We start from the raw sequence: 13974 nt of genomic DNA on the forward strand, positions 1-13974 counted from the left end.
TGTCACGAAAACAAATTCCTCGTATGTGTACATACCTGGCAATAAAGCTCATTCTGATTCTGATTCTGATTCTGATTCTGATTTCACGCCAATCTGTAAGCAAAATCATGTTAGACCTAGCTCACAACTTGCTTAGTTAATGCAGCAGCTTTGTAGTACAGATGTTTGCTGTCAGCAGAGGGATAGCAACAGAAAGATGAATGTTGAAATTTTCCCGTATTTTGGATGAGTTACCCAGGAAATTTCCCTTATTTTCAATGTTCAATGTTGACTTAAACTATATGAATTAATATTCAGATGTTATACTTGACTGTCGCATATATAAATGTCATTCCTTGGTCGCGCCTCCAAGCAGAAAGCAGGATAGTGATGGAAAGTTAATCCAATGTCATTTTTTTTCCCATGGCGATTATGTATTGCACTATTACACCCCACAATGCAGCAACAGTTTACCATGGTCGAAATAGATTTTTAATTAATCAAATTAAGACACAAATTAAGACGCAGTAGTCCAAGTAGCAGTAAAGGAGGACATCAACATGGTGGCCACGCCAAGTAATGACGACACGACGCCCAAGCCCTATAGGCCCACAGATTAAAAGGAAGCAATAAATTCAATATAATCCTATAAAACCAAATTATATTCCAAGGTAAAAACGGTGTTAATGATATTACGAATATTAATTTAAATTACTTTTAAAAGTACCTTCAAAACTTGGCGTGGGTTACTGACGTAACTTAATTTATAAATAATCAAAAAAAATTACTACTATTTTTCAAAGATACAAACGTCTCTTAATACGGTTAAGCTGTTCTTAAGTTAAAGTCAAAAGTTGTATTTGTTAAGTAAGGAATAATAGACGACTGGCTGATGCGGTCACGGCGCGAAGCGGGTTCTCTCCACTTGAGCAGATGCTTTTCTTGTATCCCAGCTATCTCAGGTATGTCAGGCATGATGGTGTAGGGTTCCCATATGGTGACATCACCGCAGCATCGAAGTGACCTATGAAAGGGAACATCTCAGTTACAAATGTAACCACGGTCCCCTGAATAGGGAACGAGATGCTGCGGTCCGGGCCGTTCCGTACCTTGATAGTGTTTCCTTAGATCTATACTATCTGTACGCATGCATAGGGCAGTGCCAAACACTATTTGACCAATAAAATTGTCAGGATGGTACAGGGCTTCAGACATTCGACACACCAAGAGGTGTTCCCATGCGGTGATGTCAATGCAGCATCTCGTTCCCTATTCAGGGAACCATGGTTACATACGTAACCGAGATGAAATGAATATTTACAGCTGACTGACCAACACAGTAAAACTCTTTTCACGAATGAGAAACCTTTTGAAAGAACGCACTCAAAATGCACACGTGCACTAGTATGACTTCATCATGTAACTTTACATTAGCCTAGATGCGTGCACTTTTTAGGCACGATTTGTTTAGTTTTTTAATATACTTGATGATACTGTTAACATCATTAAAACAAAAAATACGAGTTCACATTTCACACCTAAACAAGCGTGGAAAACGTAATTAGAACTAGCTACTAAATTAGTTAAAAATGCCTATCCATATACAGCTATGATTTGCGAACCCCAAACTGACTCAAATGATTCGCGAAACCGCTACGAACTCCCGAACTGATTCAAATGATTTGCGATCCCCAAACTGACTCAAATGATTCGCGATCCCGCTCCAACTCCCAAACTGGAGTCAGATGACTCAAATGATTCACGATCCCGCTACGAACTCCTGAACTGCTTTAAATGATTTGCGATCCCCAAACTGACTCAAATGATTCGCGATCCCGCTACGAACTCCCGAACTGACTCAAATGATTCGCGATCCCGCTCCAACTCCCAAACTGGAGTCAGATGACTCAAATGATTCACGATCCCGCTACGAACTCCCGAACTGCTTTAAATGATTTGCGATCCCCAAATTGACTCAAATGATTTGCGATCCCGCTACGAACTCCCGAACTGATTCAAATGATTCGCGATCCCCAAATTGACTCAAATGATTCGCGATCCCGCTTTGAACTCCCGAACTGACTCAAATGATTTGCGAACCCGCTACGAACTCCCGAACTGATTCAAATGATTCGCGATCCCCAAACTGACTCAAATGATTCGCGATCCCGCTACGAACTCCCGAACTGACTCAAATGATTCGCGATCCCGCTCCAACTCCCAAACTGGAGTCAGATGACTCCAATGATTCGTGATCCCGCTACAAACTCCCGAACTGCTTTAAATGATTTGCGATCCCCAAACTGACTCAAATGATTCGCGATCCCGCTACGAACTCCCGAACTTATTCAAATGATTTGCGATCCCCAAATTGACTCAAATGATTCGCGATCCCGCTACGAACTCCCGAACTGACTCAAATGATTCGCGATCCCGCTCCAACTCCCAAACTGGAGTCAGATGACTCAAATGATTCACAATCCCGCTACGAACTCCCGAACTGCTTTAAATGATTTGCGATCCCCAAATTGACTCAAATGATTTGCGATCCCGCTACGAACTCCCGAACTGATTCAAATGATTCGCGATCCCCAAATTGACTCAAATGATTCGCGATCCCGCTTTGAACTCCCGAACTGACTCAAATGATTTGCGAACCCGCTACGAACTCCCGAACTGATTCAAATGATTCGCGATCCCCAAACTGACTCAAATGATTCGCGATCCCGCTACGAACTCCCGAACTGACTCAAATGATTCGCGATCCCGCTCCAACTCCCAAACTGGAGTCAGATGACTCCAATGATTCGTGATCCCGCTACAAACTCCCGAACTGCTTTAAATGATTTGCGATCCCCAAACTGACTCAAATGATTCGCGATCCCGCTACGAACTCCCGAACTTATTCAAATGATTCGCGATCCCCAAATTGACTCAAATGATTCGTGATCCCGCTACGAACTCCCGAACTTATTCAAATGATTCGCGATCCCCAAATTGACTCAAATGATTCGCGATCCCGCTTTGAACTCCAGAACTGACTTAAATGATTTGCAATCCCGCTACGAACTCCCGAACTGACTCAAATGATTCGGGAACCCGTTACGAACTCTTGAACTGACTCAAATGAGTAGAGATCCCAATACACATAATGCTATAAAAGTGTGCACATAGAGAGAAATAAACAGCAGATGTTCATGTTAACTTCTTTAACTTGAGCAAACGCTGCTAATACACCTACATTTGTTAATAAAGTAAATAAAACGAAAACATGAATGTTTTAATGCTACTGAATAAAAATAAATGATCCACTCGAGAGTCTATGCTCATCATGACAGGACCTGGATCAATGAGCTGCGTCTCGGGCCGATGACGTCACTTCCAGGGAGGCATTTTGTACACGCCCCCATCCCTTGACTCCAGCCCCACGTCAAAACCAGGCGGCAAGGAAGTCGACCGGAAGTTGAAGTCGACCGGGTGCCGCCATCTTGTAGCAGAACTTCACTTGGGTTAGCATCCCATTGACCTCCCATTCATTTTGGCGTCACTTTGACAGCGAATAACTTCTGAGGCGTTTAAAGACTCCAGTTGTCCATTATTTATTTCTAAAGATACACAACAATGTATAAAGGGCTCCATTACCTTCTATGTTACATTATGGCCCCGTAGAAACAGTTTTTGAAAAAATAGGCTAACGATTGCGTCATAACCACGCGACTCTCTGTCGCATTACCGTACAGACAGGAGGAGAAGCTTGCAGGCAATTAACTTAATATGGCGTACTGGCTTTACATTTTAAAATACTATACAAAATAATTAATCAGAATACTTACTCCTGCTCACTCACGCCAAAGAACTCCCCGCTCAAGCTCGCCGTCTCTGCAAGATTAACGATGGCAGTTTGCACGCACAGCTACTAGAAGATTAACATCTGTCAGACAGGTTGCTGAAGTCGTCAAGTTTCGTTTGATTCTGCGCGTCAGAAACGGAAGTGCTAAAAATAGCTGAAAACGGGCTTCACTTGTCTCAATTGAGTTCCAATGGGGTCGCTGTGTCCATTTCTTTTACTGTCTATGGTAAAAACAGTGCCACAAAGAGAGACGTACAGAAAAGTAAAGCGCAAAGGGAAAATGGTATCGCAAGCTCAAACTAGACTGACACACAAAATATAAAAGCAGCATTGCAAATAAATTAATAGATATGACCATGGAAAATATTTATTGCAAAATCATTGCTTTCGCGCAGTTTCATTTGTTTTGCAATTCTTAATTTTTGTTTGCAAAAAGCAAATGTATTTTACTTTAAATAAAATGTTTTAAATTTGTTTTTGTTTTTATTGTTTTTGTATATTTCAAACAAGGTAAATCTTTCTGATTTATTAAAAAAAAAAGTCACATACATGGATTTTTCTGGGCTAAGCCCTGGATCTCCACTCACCATAGAACCACCCCTGCCCCTTACCATAACCATAGACAGTAAAAGAAATGGACACAGCGACCCCATTGGAACTCAATTGAGACAAGTGAAGCCCATTTTTAGCGTTTTTTAGCACTTCCGTTTCTGACGCGCAGACTCAAACGAAGCTTGACGACGTCAGCAACCTGTCTGACAGATGTAAATCTTCTAGTAGCTGTGCGTGCAAACTGCCATCGTTAATCTTGCAGAGACGGCGAGATTGAGCGGGGAGTTCTTTGGCGTGAGTGAGCAGGAGTAAGTATTCTGATTAATTATTTTGTATTATTTTTTAATAAAATAATACAAACCTATTTTTTTACAAAAACTGTTTCTACGGGGCCATAATATAACATGGAAGGTAATGGAGCCCTTTATACATTGTCGTGTATCTTTAGAAATAAATAATGGACAAACGGAGTCTTTAAACGCCTCAGATGTAAAGTTATTCGCTGTCAAAGTGACGCCAAAATGAATGGGAGTCAATGGGAATGCTAACGCAAGTGAAGTTCTGCTACAAGATGGCGGCACACAGCCGACTTCAACTTCCGGTCGACTTCCTTGCCGCCTGACCATAACCAACTGTCAGCTTCAGTTTAAATATTACATCAAAATCAAATCAGTTTGAGCGCAATTTAAAAGTATACTTTTATGTACTAGAAAGTGGGCCAATTTAGTCCCAAGGAGTATTGAAACAGTACACTTACATATATAATACTAGAACACTGATATTTGTATACTTGCTACATAAAGTACACTTTAAAATGTATAGTACTTGAACTTTACTTAAGTATACTTAATTAAATAAACTTGAAGTACTACTTTTTGGTAAGGGACTTATTTTATTTTGTGATACAAAAATTTGCTCTAATTTTATACAATTATAGCAAATTACAACTTTGCGGGATTTTTAAGGCAATATTTTTATTGTATAACTTTGTATGAAAAACAGACCAGATTCTAACAGATTGTTTTTAAGTTTTTATTTTGCGTTTTGTCCAGTTCTTCTAATATTTTTGCTAAATAAAAAATCCATAAAAAAGAACGCAACTGGATTAATGTTTTATGAGCCCAAACTGTCTTGGATAAAATACCTCTTTAATAAAAATGACATTTGAAGAGTGCAATTCGAAGCGCTATGAAGCTGACAGATGTCACACTTGTTAACTACGGTTGCCACCTACTGGACACTGACGGAATTACCATCCAAGACTGAGGCGTACTGACATTTCCTCTTTTTATTTCTTAGTTATTTTACTGCACAGTGGAAAATTACTTCTCAGCATTCTGCTATGGCATTTGGTTTTTCATCTGTTTTTTTCTGGTCTCTGTTCCTCTTTCAGGAATTTTCATGACGCATTAGTCTACACATTACAGCTCTAACTAGTCCAGACTTCTCCGAAGACAACAACGTCAAGAACACAAACGTTACATTGGAAAACTAATGCCATTCAGTGATGTGACACTTTTGTAAAAAACACTTTTGAAAATACATTAAATATGTTCACACCAACAATTTAGGCTACTTCAGTACACATGTTGCAGTTCATAATCTGATTGTTTGATGGTTCGATATGTTTAAAGGCAAATTATGCAGGTGTAACTATACTAAATGAAACGAATACATGTATTAAATTCTCAAAATAAAAAACTTAAGACATTTGATATAAAATCTTTTATAATAATAAAAATGCTGTCTCTCTCGCTCTCTCTCTCTCTCTCCCTCATGGCTGTTTTAAATAAATATATTTATAGATACCTACGTTAACATTTTATGACATCTGAGGTTAATTCAAACTGTTTAATGTCAAATGGAATAACCACACACACACAGTATTTTTTTTATATATATATTTTTGCAAACGATTATAATTAATGTGTCCAAGTATTCATGTTTTCAGGCAAAATCTTTTTTTTTTTTTTTACTTGATAGTAACACCACTAATTAAACGATTATATATATATATATATATATATATATATATATATATATATATATATATATATATATATATATATATATATATATATATATATATATATATATATATATATATATATATATATATATATATATATATATATATATATATATATATATATATATATATATATATATATACAATATTCAAGCTTTTTATTCGTCACACATAATTATATAGAGCATATATTGGGATATATTGGGAAGTCGTGGCCTAATGGTTAGAGGCTTGGACTCCCAATCGAAGGGTTGTGGGTTCTAGTCTCGGGCCGGACGGAATTGTGGGTGGGGGAGTGCATGTACAGTTCTCTCTCCACCTTCAATACCACGACTTAGGTGCCCTTGAGCAAGGCATCGAACCCCCAACTGCTCCCCGGGCGCCGCAGCATAAATGGCTGCCCACTGCTCCGGGTGTGTGCTCACAGTGTGTGTGTGTTCACTGCTCTGTGTGTGTGCATTTCGGATGGGTTAAATGCAGAGCACAAATTCTGAGTATGGGTCACCATACTTGGCTGAATGTCACTTCACTCACTCTTCACTCTATAATAAAACCTCTGCTATCAATCTGTTATTCATCTCAATAACTTTTTTGAGCCAATCATCTGCACTGTAAACGTCATGTGACTCACTTTGGAGCTGCAACAAAATGACACCATGACCTTTGACACTATCAGAGATGAAACTGAACAGAGAATCTGCTCGGGTTTCTAAACATTTACACGCTGAACCCTTTGCGAGAGCCGACAGAAACCTCTGCTCCATGGCAGGTACTTCCTGAACTTCTTTCTTCCGAAGATGTGGACAAGTGGATTCAGACAGCAGTGGGAATACGCTAGAATGTGAGTGGAGCAGTAGATGGTCTCCCAAACACTCTCCCTAAACACAAAAACACCTAGAGACCTCAAGGACAAGAGGAAGAGGAAGATGTTATACGGTGACAAGCAGATGAAGAATCCCATCTGAATCTGAAGGATGGAAAAACCCATCCATGTGTAGCAGAACACAATAACCAGGAATGGCAGCAGGAAAAAGAGAATTATCTGAGTGAAATATCCATAGACCTCCACAAACACTGAGTTATTGGTGGGAACACAATATACACCATCAGGTCCATCCACAGTCCCAGAGAAGATCATTTGAGGCAGACTGAAGACCACAGAGATCAACCAAGCCACAGCAGATGAGATGTGCATGTAAATTCTGCGATTCCTTACAGATGAAGCAAACACCGGATACACCACCGCCACGTATCGATGGACTGTCATGACTGTAAGGAACATCATGTAGCTGAACAGGCCCAAAAACATACTCCAGGTGAACAGCTTACAGGCCAGATATCCAAATATCCATCCCCAAATATGACTGATTGTCCAGGGAATCAATGTGAAAGAGAAGATGAGGTCGGACACTGTCAGATGGAGGAGTAAACAATCAGCAGAGCTGCTCAAACCCACTTTCTTCAAGACCACCCAAAGCAAAAAGCTGTTTCCGGGTAGACTGATGCAGATGATGAGACTGCAGCAAATGGCACTCATTATCCTAAGTGAAAGATTCTCCTCCTCAAATGTCACCAAAGGATAATATTCCTCATATGTGTGGTTGAAGTCATAATCATAATTGATATTGAAGACCTCTTGCGTAGTATCTCCATGCATTATATCGTCTGTAGAAACACACAGATTGAATAATGTCAAAAAATTATGCATAAACATACATTTATACAGTCATACAGTCACATAAATACATTTATATATATATATATATATATATATATATATATATATATATATATATATATATATAGCACACACACACCTTTTTTGTTGTTACATGAATTCAAAAATTACAAATATTCGTGATATATATAAAACATCATCAATATAATTTTAGGTGGGAAACAAGATTTTCTAAAAATAGAATATAACTGACTGTTCCAATTAAAATGTTTTTCTAGGACTACATAAATTCATCATGTTTTCGGTCTCAATTTTTACAGTGTTTTCAGTATGTTCAGCTCACTGACATTTGTTTGTTGCACTTCACAATTTTCTCGAGCTCCTTCATTCATGTACGGATGAATCCTGGAGTCGCTGGGATCTGTTGGTCCTCTGTAGAGCCCCGACTGCCTGAGTTCAGGCGAGCAGAACAATAAACTTGACAAGAGATTTCTGTACTTCCCTCTGAGAATATACAGCGCCGGGTTTATGCAGCAGTGGGAAAACGCCAGAATCCTGCAGACGATAAGTGCAATATGCAGCTGATAATGTTCACAGGGATCAAAGCCATAGATGGACATCAACACAATGATGATATGATACGGCCCCCAGCATATGAAGAAAGCGATAACAATGCACAGCACCAGAATCACAGTTTTGTATTTCTGCCTGGTCGATGTTGACATGAGGGTCAAAATTATTTTGGTGTAACAGAAAACAATGATGGCAAACAGTACAAGAAACAGCAGAATGAGCTGAGCGTAATAACCAACAATGTCATCACTTCCAATTTGACATGAGTATATGTTGATATATACATCTTCTGCCTTTGCGGCTATTGAATCTCTCAGACAAGCAATCAAACTTATGATCCATGCACCAATGCAGGCGGCCTTTGAACATTTGAGCCTTCGACTCCGTGTAAACCAGTAACTTCTGACCACTACCACAACAAAACGGTCGAGGGTCAACGCGGTGAGAAGGATGAGGCTTCCATAGATGCCTACAAAATAGGCCCCGGTCATGATCTTACAGGCAACATCTCCAAAGACCCAGTGATGAAGAAGCTCCACGCACCAGAAAGGCAATGTGAGTGTGAACAGAAGGTCGAAAAGAGCCAAACAGAACATGAAAAGGTTGGTGGCCCTGTTCAGGTCTTCGTAGCAGGTGAGCGCAAACACAAGGAAGCCATTTCCCAGCATGCTGAGGCAGAAGATCGTGGCGTAGCACACGCCGGTCGTTTTTCTATAGTCATTGAAGTTACACTTCAAGATTGACCCTTCTTCATAATCATACAAATATGAGTCATCATCATAGGTGCTGTTTGAGTTGAACTCCATCTAGCATAAAAAAAATAGTATTTTAAAGTACTTTCTAATGCAATTTCTGATATTTGCATGATGTAGAAAATTTCAAAGCAAACTAACCGGTCATAAAGCCATGCAACTATTGCATTTCGCATCTTCAGTATAGTATAAAGCACAGTATACAGAATAGACTACAGCATGTACTGTATCAAGAATAAAAGAACATGGATTGCTTACCTTAAGGTCACGGTTGACCGTGTTGTAGAACTGCTTAAGGAAAATAGTCTAAGTGACAAAAGAAATCACACTTCTGTAAGTGTTGTCATTTCCTTTTGCTAATGCTTGCAGTTTCACAATGAATAAACTTAATGTGGCTGGGCATTGCAGCATGTGGTTTCTGAGAAGTTAAAAAAGTTGCCTTTATGTGTTTATATTTATTCTCAATTAATTTCATTGGGGAAAATGCAATTGCATCCCTTCTTTTTCCATTTCAGTCAAATCTGAATTTTAAACAGACTTTAAACAAGTACAGACTTTTAATGACTCTTCACAGGCTTCTTAGAGGCAAGATACAGTTAATGCAATTGAATAACAGGTCTTTATATTGTTCTAAAAGTATATACTATATACACCAGGGCTGCTGCTGGCTAAATGGGTGCCCTGATCATGACAGTATTGTTGTGCACCCCTTTCACAAATATCATTAAAACAACAACAACAACAAACACCTATACTATAGGGGTCAAAATAGATCTTTAATAAACTAAAATTTAATAAACTGTATTATTTACAAATTAAAATCGTAGCTCTCAACATATACCTATGGGTATAACTTTATTATGACTCTATTTTATTTTATAGTTTCAAGCATTCAGAAACCATGCAAGAGAAAATTAAATAGTTGTTAGTAGTTTCTTTTTGAAAGGATTGTGATTAGGGGTGTAACGATTCACTCGTTTTCTCGATGCATCGATTACAAACCCTGTCGATTCATATGCATCGATCTTGAAACATGATTTTTGAATCGTCAATCGCCGATCTTGGACAGTAATCGATTAAAAATGCTAAGAATCGAATGAATCGCGATTTCTATAGCAATTCAATGCTTTTAAAATGTATACACATTAAAGGGGGTGTGAAATGCTCGTTTTCACTCAATATCCTGTTAATCTTGAGTACCTATAGAGTAGTACTGCATCCTTCATAACTCCAAAAAGTCTTTAGTTTTATTATATTTATAAGAGAAAGATAGTCTGTACCATTTTTTCCCGGAAAAACATGAGCGCCTGGAGGCGTGACGTGTGGGCGGAGCTAAAGAATCACGAGCGCGAGTAGGCTTTTGCGTTGAGAGCGCTAGAAACTATGACATTACCATGAGGAAAAAAACATCATCCAAAACAAACCTTGGCTAACAGTCAGATTCAGCGTATATTTATGATCCAGAATCAGATCCCGAGGCTGAAATTGAACAGCATCAGCAACGACGTCTCTATGTGGTATGTATTGAAACTGTATATATTTGCTTAGCGGTTTTGGAAAATGACTAAGTTCCACTTTATGTCGTCTTTTTTTTTTTTTTTTTTAAGCTGTACATGTGGAAAGTGCAGTTTGATGACAACATCGCATGTTGTTTACTTGATGTGCTTACGCGCCGATAGCTAAGTTAACAACACAGAGATATTTGAAGCAGTTTTACTCACCGCATGCTGTTCCAACACACGATCGTGACCCTTTTTCGTTGGGACTGCATTATCCTTAAGAAATAAACGATGTGCAAATCCGGTGTCAAACTGGGCCTTGTTTGTAAAACAAGCATCTTCGAAATGCAGGGAACAAACAAAAACACTTGCACAGCTCCGTTGATGCTCTTTAAAAATAAACTCCATCCACTGGTCCCTTAATGCTGTTTTTTTTTTTTTTTTTTTGGGTAATCTGTGCAGGGTTGTCTTGCCCTGGCAACCAAAAACACACTTCTTTTGTGACATTTCGGTCTCTCGCTCTGATCAGTGAATGTCTCTGCTCTCAGTGCTCTGCTATACGGGAGCGCGCGCTCTTCCGGGAGAAGTGCCCTTAGGACCCATATAAGGAAATTCCGCTCCATCTAACGTCACACAGACCCATACTCGAAAAAAACTTTCCGAAACTTGTGACAAACCGGAAGGAGTATTTTTGGAACAAAAATACTCCTTCAAACGTACAACTTAATTTTTGAAACTTCGTCCATGTTTAGCATGGGAATCCAACTCTTTAACAGTGTAAAAAAAACTCAGTATGCATGAAATAGCATTTCACCCCCCCCCCCTTTAAATTACTACACGCACGAATTAATGGAGACCTTGAAGAGTGTTCGTGAATCGTGCCTCTTATCTGTCCTTCACGCGCTCCACTGTTTACCGCCTGACCCCTCATTTACACTGAACACGTGTGCGGCGCATTACGGCTGCAACACGGCTACCGGAGCTGATCGCGCCCATTCTAGTCAATGCTTGTGTTTACACCGACCGCGACGCGGCGCGTTTCAGAAGCTTCCCAGAAGCGGCTCTCCGCGCCGCTTCGCTAAATATAGGCGCCTAGTCTATTTTTGACGCGGAAATACAAAATAAAAGTCAAAAATCCCTGTCAATTTCAAAATAAACACCCTGTGCAGACTCCCAAACGTATTGCATGTATATTGGCAATATATACTTGGTACTTGAAACCCCAAAATCAGAAAAACACGTCGGATCACGTGGTCTTCTGCTTCTGATATGCTCCCGGTGTTAGTTGGCCCCACTTGGAGGACGGAATAAAACCTTGTCACAGCCGTAATGCGCCGCACACGTGTTCAGTGTAACTGAGAGGTGGCCGGCGACACACTGGATGCGTGGCGCAAGTGTCTCAGCTATGTGGCGTGTCGATTTTTAATTCGGCTCCCATGTTAACAGGTTAGAGCTTACAGACCGCCTCGAGCCGCGCGGAAAACGCGTGCATGCTAGAAATAGAACCGACGCCTATTTTTACCGCGACACGCGCGCGTGTTGGAAGCGTTTCCAGGCAAAATATAATAGGAAAATGTGTTTATATGTCATGTTGTACACAGATATATATGAATTCAGGATATTTTGATATTTGAAAGTCTATAGGTTGACATAAATTCAGATATAAATGTAATTAAAAAAATAAATAAATAATTATCGATTTTCAAATATTGCACCTGTCAAACATAATCTATTTCGCTGTCAATACTTTCGACGGTGTCCTTTATCAGTAGGCGTAGGTGTAGGTGTGTAAAAAAAAGTTGATATTGTTGTCATGAAGACAAGAGCCTGGTCTGTCAACGGTCTCCCTCTACAGCAGCCGCGCGCCAGGCATGGTTCTGGTGTGTAAAGACACAGAAAACGCGAGGCAGCCACCACGCTTCTGGGACGCTTCAGACACGCGGCGCTCACGCCACGCAGCCAGTGAGTCCCCGGCCTGAGACTGTCACAGGATTGCGCTCGCGCTCCGTTCATGCAATCGTGCAGCTGACTCGTGGCCAGTAATGCTAACGTGTAGTAGTTTTACTTTTCTGTAGTTTGTCAACGGCTCTCTGCATCTTACCGACGGAGTTACCGGAGCCGTCGACAGCTGTATTTATTGCATGGACGGAGCAGAAATGTAAGTGTCTAAATCATACGTACAGATCCATTGAATGATAAATGTTTTTAGACAATGCGGATGAACCGAATATACTGTAACAACCGCACAAAAGGACAAGGAAGGCAGAGACCTGCACAATCAGATGGCAGTTTATACACAATTCTTTATTACTTGTTAAAATATAGCATTCTCTCATAAAACAGATTACCCCCTTGTTTGCCTAAATTGGCCCACATACAAAACGGACGAGCTCAAATCAGGTGAGGAGGATACACAGAAAATCTTCAATTATCAGTTTATGAGTCCACCTAATCAGCTTCTCAAAATCTCGGTACTATCTCAAAGTTACATCAGTCACGAGCTCTCCTAGCCCAAAGTCATGTCCCTAGCTGTCTAACACATTTACCCACCACTGACTGCCTATCTTCACCGCCGGAGATACTAATTATCCCGAGCGGCCGTCTAGCGTTTCCCCATCAGTGAGAGCTTGCGGAATCTCTCTCGAATAGTGCTCAACCAATCCTTAAATAATCCTCATCTCCTCCTACATCAGCTGTACACTTTAATTTAATCAAGCCACAACAATTCATTCAAATTAAGGGGCGTGTGCATTAACACCTAATTCCAATTATTCCCTTCTCATTACACTACCCCCCCTCCAGGCAAAAAGTACTCGTCCTCGAGTTAAGCAGATAAATCATAATCCAACAAACTGGCCGGTACCCTCCTGGCCCGCGACGAACGTCTTTCAGCCAGTCCGTTCTTTATCCCAGACCGCGACTCACAGGCTATCGATCCAATAGGCACAGCCGCAGAGGAGCTATCACCAGAAAGGGCTACACCCACATCCAATGTAGGGACAGGTAACGGAGTAGGAACAGAAGGCATCATATCGTCCAGCCCAGGATCAGGTGGCAGAGCA

At 40.2% G+C, this 13974-nt stretch overlaps 2 protein-coding genes across 3 annotated transcripts; both read right to left on the reverse strand.

Annotated features, from left to right (window-relative positions):
• Positions 1-932: 932 nt before the first annotated feature.
• Positions 933-8067, reverse strand: LOC113046253 (chemokine XC receptor 1-like). The gene is made up of 3 exons (XM_026207195.1): positions 7132-8067; positions 1089-1248; positions 933-1003 (listed from the first exon to the last, which is right to left on the reverse strand). Exons 1-3 carry the CDS (start codon positions 8065-8067, stop codon positions 933-935), a joined length of 1167 nt encoding a protein of 388 aa, XP_026062980.1.
• Positions 7967-9764, reverse strand: LOC113045359 (chemokine XC receptor 1-like). 2 transcript variants are annotated; one of them, XM_026205699.1, is made up of 3 exons: positions 9672-9764; positions 8436-9467; positions 7967-8075 (listed from the first exon to the last, which is right to left on the reverse strand). In XM_026205699.1, exons 2-3 carry the CDS (start codon positions 9465-9467, stop codon positions 8067-8069), a joined length of 1041 nt encoding a protein of 346 aa, XP_026061484.1. In that variant the 5' UTR covers positions 9672-9764; the 3' UTR covers positions 7967-8066. The 2 variants fall into 2 exon arrangements, with proteins under 2 accessions (XP_026061484.1, XP_026061483.1); XM_026205698.1 differs by lacking the exon at positions 7967-8075 and having other exon boundaries at positions 8284-9467.
• Between the last annotated feature and the right edge of the window lie 4210 nt (positions 9765-13974).

Source organism: Carassius auratus, chromosome 27 (genome assembly GCF_003368295.1).
Source record: "Carassius auratus strain Wakin chromosome 27, ASM336829v1, whole genome shotgun sequence".
Lineage (NCBI taxonomy): Eukaryota > Metazoa > Chordata > Actinopteri > Cypriniformes > Cyprinidae > Carassius > Carassius auratus.

What these genes read in the sequence shown, in the direction of transcription:
- LOC113046253 (XM_026207195.1), bottom strand. Translation starts at nt 8,067, where the DNA reads ATGCATGGAGATACTACGCAAGAGGTCTTCAATATCAATTATGATTAT. An exon ending in TCTCGCAAAGGGTTCAGCGT is followed by an intron (nt 1,249 to 7,131) that starts GTAAATGTTTAG and finishes TTCCCTGAATAG; the next exon opens with GGAACGAGATGCTGCATTGA. An exon ending in TCTAAGGAAACACTATCAAG is followed by an intron (nt 1,004 to 1,088) that starts GTACGGAACGGC and finishes TCCCTTTCATAG; the next exon opens with GTCACTTCGATGCTGCGGTG.
- LOC113045359 (XM_026205698.1), bottom strand. Translation starts at nt 9,467, where the DNA reads ATGGAGTTCAACTCAAACAGCACCTATGATGATGACTCATATTTGTAT.